The following is a 2700-nucleotide window of genomic DNA, read 5'->3' on the forward strand; positions in this document are numbered from 1 at the left end:
CCAGCCAGCTTGACACAGTGGGTTGGGGTGAGGCCTCCCCGTCGGGCACTTACCCCCACAAAGACATCTTCCAGTGGCAGAGGGGGGGCCCGGCTGGCCACTTTGAGGATGAGCTGCACAGCGGAAGCTGACAACACATACCCAGTGCCCGAGGCATAGGGTGGGAAAGGGCCCCAGGTGGCAGGCCACTGCTCCTCCGATATTTGGTGCTTGCTCCCGGGAGTCCGAGAGGGGTGCACCCGCCAGTGCACACGGCCCAGGTACAAAAGAGGCAGGGGCTGACTCACCAGGGTGGGGCGGCCTCCTTTCCACTCTCCACCTCCAGCCCCAGCCTCTCCCTGGGGCTCCATGCCCCTCTCCCATTGCTGCCAACGGCCCCCTCGCCGGACCAGCTCCGACACCAGTTCCGGAACGTTGACAAACACATCGTCGTCGGTCTTGAGGACGTAGCGGGCCATGGGGCAGTGTCTGTCCGCCCAGCTCAGCCCGCTGAGCGTCTTGAGGGTCAGGTTGCGGTAGGAGTCGTGGAAGGCCGCCTGCAGTATGTCCCCCTGGGCCACCGCCTCCCGTGCCAGGTCGTTCTCATGGGAGCCCCCGGTGGGGTGCCGCCCGCTGGGCTCTCCCAGGAGAAAGAGAGTCTGCACCCTAAGCCCGCGGGCCTCGCGCTGCCCGCCCCACGAGGCCCGAATGGCGTTTCTCTGGTTGAGGTTCTCGGGGGCCGTGCACACCAGGATGAGCAGGAAGGGAGGGGCGCCGGGGCCTCCGCAGGCGTCCTCGTTGGGGATCAGGAGACGCGGCAGGGCCAGGGGCGGCCCTGGCGAGGCCGGTGCGGGGAGCAGGGAGGCCAGCGAGAGGCTCAGCAGCTCCTCCCCGAGGCCCGAGGGCCCGAAGAGGGTCCAGACAATCGCTAGCAGCAGGGCGGCGAGGAGCAGGCGCCGGAAGAGGCTGAGGGGCATGGCGTGGCGCAGTCAGAGGGAGCCTGGCGGGGGAGATGGAGGGCGGTTGGAGGGCGGGGAGCCCTCTCGGCAGCCCGAGTCCCTAACCGACCACGCCGAGGAGGGGGCGAGCGGAGGCGGCGGGCGGTACCTGCGCCATAAGGTGCGGAGACTCGGACGCGGGAGGCCGGGGCTGGAGCAGCGGGGAGGTTACCTGGTCGCTGCCCCGCCACCGCGAAGCGAAGCGCCATGGCTGGCTGAGCTGCAGCACCAGCCGCCTCCCGCCGGCGCGGAGATGAGCGGCAGTCCCGCCCCTTCCCGGGAGGGGTGTGGCTCCGCGCGTTCCCAGACCCCGCCCACAGCACCGGAGGGGCACTTTCTGGGGACCGGAAAGTAATTGGACCAAGTGCGTGTTGACGTAGACCTTCCTCCCCAACCACGTGTTAGCTCCAGGTAATGAGACCCTCAGTTCCGTATCAAAGAAACTGCACCCCGTCCCCAACTTTTCAACACCCGAGCCCCATACCGTAGAGACCTAGGATGGCCAAAACCTGCAAAAACTCACCGGAGCTGCAGACTCCAACTACCTGCACTCTCCACTCCAGCCCCAGGGAAAACTGGTTGGGCTCCCCCTACAGGCTGAGTGACTAGTCCCACCTCCTCAAACCTTAAGAGGGTGGGAAGGGAGTGACACCATTGCTTAAACCAAAACCAAGGACATTGTTTGGGTAGCTGGGTGGGTACATCAGTGGAGACTTGGGAAAATGACCAATAGGGTCCTCATGACAGCTAGCATTCCCTGGCAATGTCCCCAGAAGAAGCAAGAAAAGTCACAAAGGAAGCCATAGGTGTATAAACTATTTATTAACAGACGAGGCCTACAGACTTATTTCTTCTTGGACACACCCACAGTGCGACCCCGGCGGCCTGTGGTCTTGGTGTGCTGGCCTCGAACACGAAGACTGTGGGTGAGAAAAGGATCACAGGTCACTCACATCACACAAAACATCTGGGAAGAGAAGGCAGCTCCAAGGGAAAGGAGACCTCCACCCAGACTCACCCCCAGAAGTGGCGCAGCCCTCTGTGGGCCCGAATTTTCTTCAGCCGCTCCAGGTCTTCACGAAGCTTGTTGTCCAGACCATTGGCCAGGACCTGGATTCAGAAGAGGGTGAGGGATGCTTATATAACCCCCGACCTCCGCTGCCCGGCCTCTCTTCACTCTCTCATCTCAATACACACCTGGCTGTATTTCCCGTCCTTCACATCCTTCTGTCTGTTCAAGAACCAGTCTGGAATCTTGTACTGGCGTGGGTTCTGCATAATGGTGATTACACGTTCCACCTGGCAGGCAGGACACAGGTCAGATCCCGATGGCACCATTGCGAGGCAGGCCCAGCCCACAGGCCCCCTTCTGGGTCCTCACCTCGTCCTCGGTGAGCTCTCCTGCCCTCTTGGTGAGGTCGATGTCTGCTTTCCTCAACACCACATGAGCGTATCTTCGCCCTACACCCTGTGAGGTTGTGGAATTGGGCTGGAGTTATTTTTTGGTTTCCTTTATCGCCCCAGTTGTTAAAAAAAAGTTAGGGCCTGCAACTGTCTAGTGCTGTGGTCGGCAAACTGCGGCTCGCGAGCCACATTCGGTTCTTTGGCCCCCTGAGTGTGGCTCTCTTAGGAGTACCCTAATTAAGTTAATAACAATGTACCTACCTCTATAGTTTAAGTTTCAAAAATGTGGCTCTCAAAAGAAATTTCAGTCGTTGTACTG

General features: G+C 60.9%; 2 protein-coding genes across 2 annotated transcripts in view; both read right to left on the reverse strand.

Moving 5' to 3' along the window:
- The window catches only part of B3GALT4 (Beta-1,3-galactosyltransferase 4), a 1770-nt gene extending 505 nt beyond the window's left edge, over positions 1-1265 (reverse strand). The window contains exon 1 of the mRNA XM_006769174.2: positions 1-1265. Within this exon, the coding sequence (XP_006769237.1) occupies positions 1-956 (956 nt within the window). The 5' untranslated portion in view covers positions 957-1265.
- A 515-nt stretch (positions 1266-1780) lies between these two features.
- Positions 1781-2700, reverse strand: part of RPS18 (ribosomal protein S18) — a 5211-nt gene continuing 4291 nt past the window's right edge. Inside the window, exons 3-6 of the mRNA XM_006769148.2 lie at positions 2359-2445; positions 2175-2276; positions 1996-2087; positions 1781-1897 (exon numbers count right to left, since the gene is read on the reverse strand). Coding sequence (XP_006769211.1) covers positions 1822-1897; positions 1996-2087; positions 2175-2276; positions 2359-2445 — 357 coding nt within the window. The 3' untranslated portion in view covers positions 1781-1821. The remainder of the gene's footprint in view (positions 1898-1995; positions 2088-2174; positions 2277-2358; positions 2446-2700) is intronic.

Source organism: Myotis davidii, unplaced genomic scaffold (assembly GCF_000327345.1).
Source record: "Myotis davidii unplaced genomic scaffold, ASM32734v1 scaffold4, whole genome shotgun sequence".
Classification (NCBI taxonomy): domain Eukaryota; kingdom Metazoa; phylum Chordata; class Mammalia; order Chiroptera; family Vespertilionidae; genus Myotis; species Myotis davidii.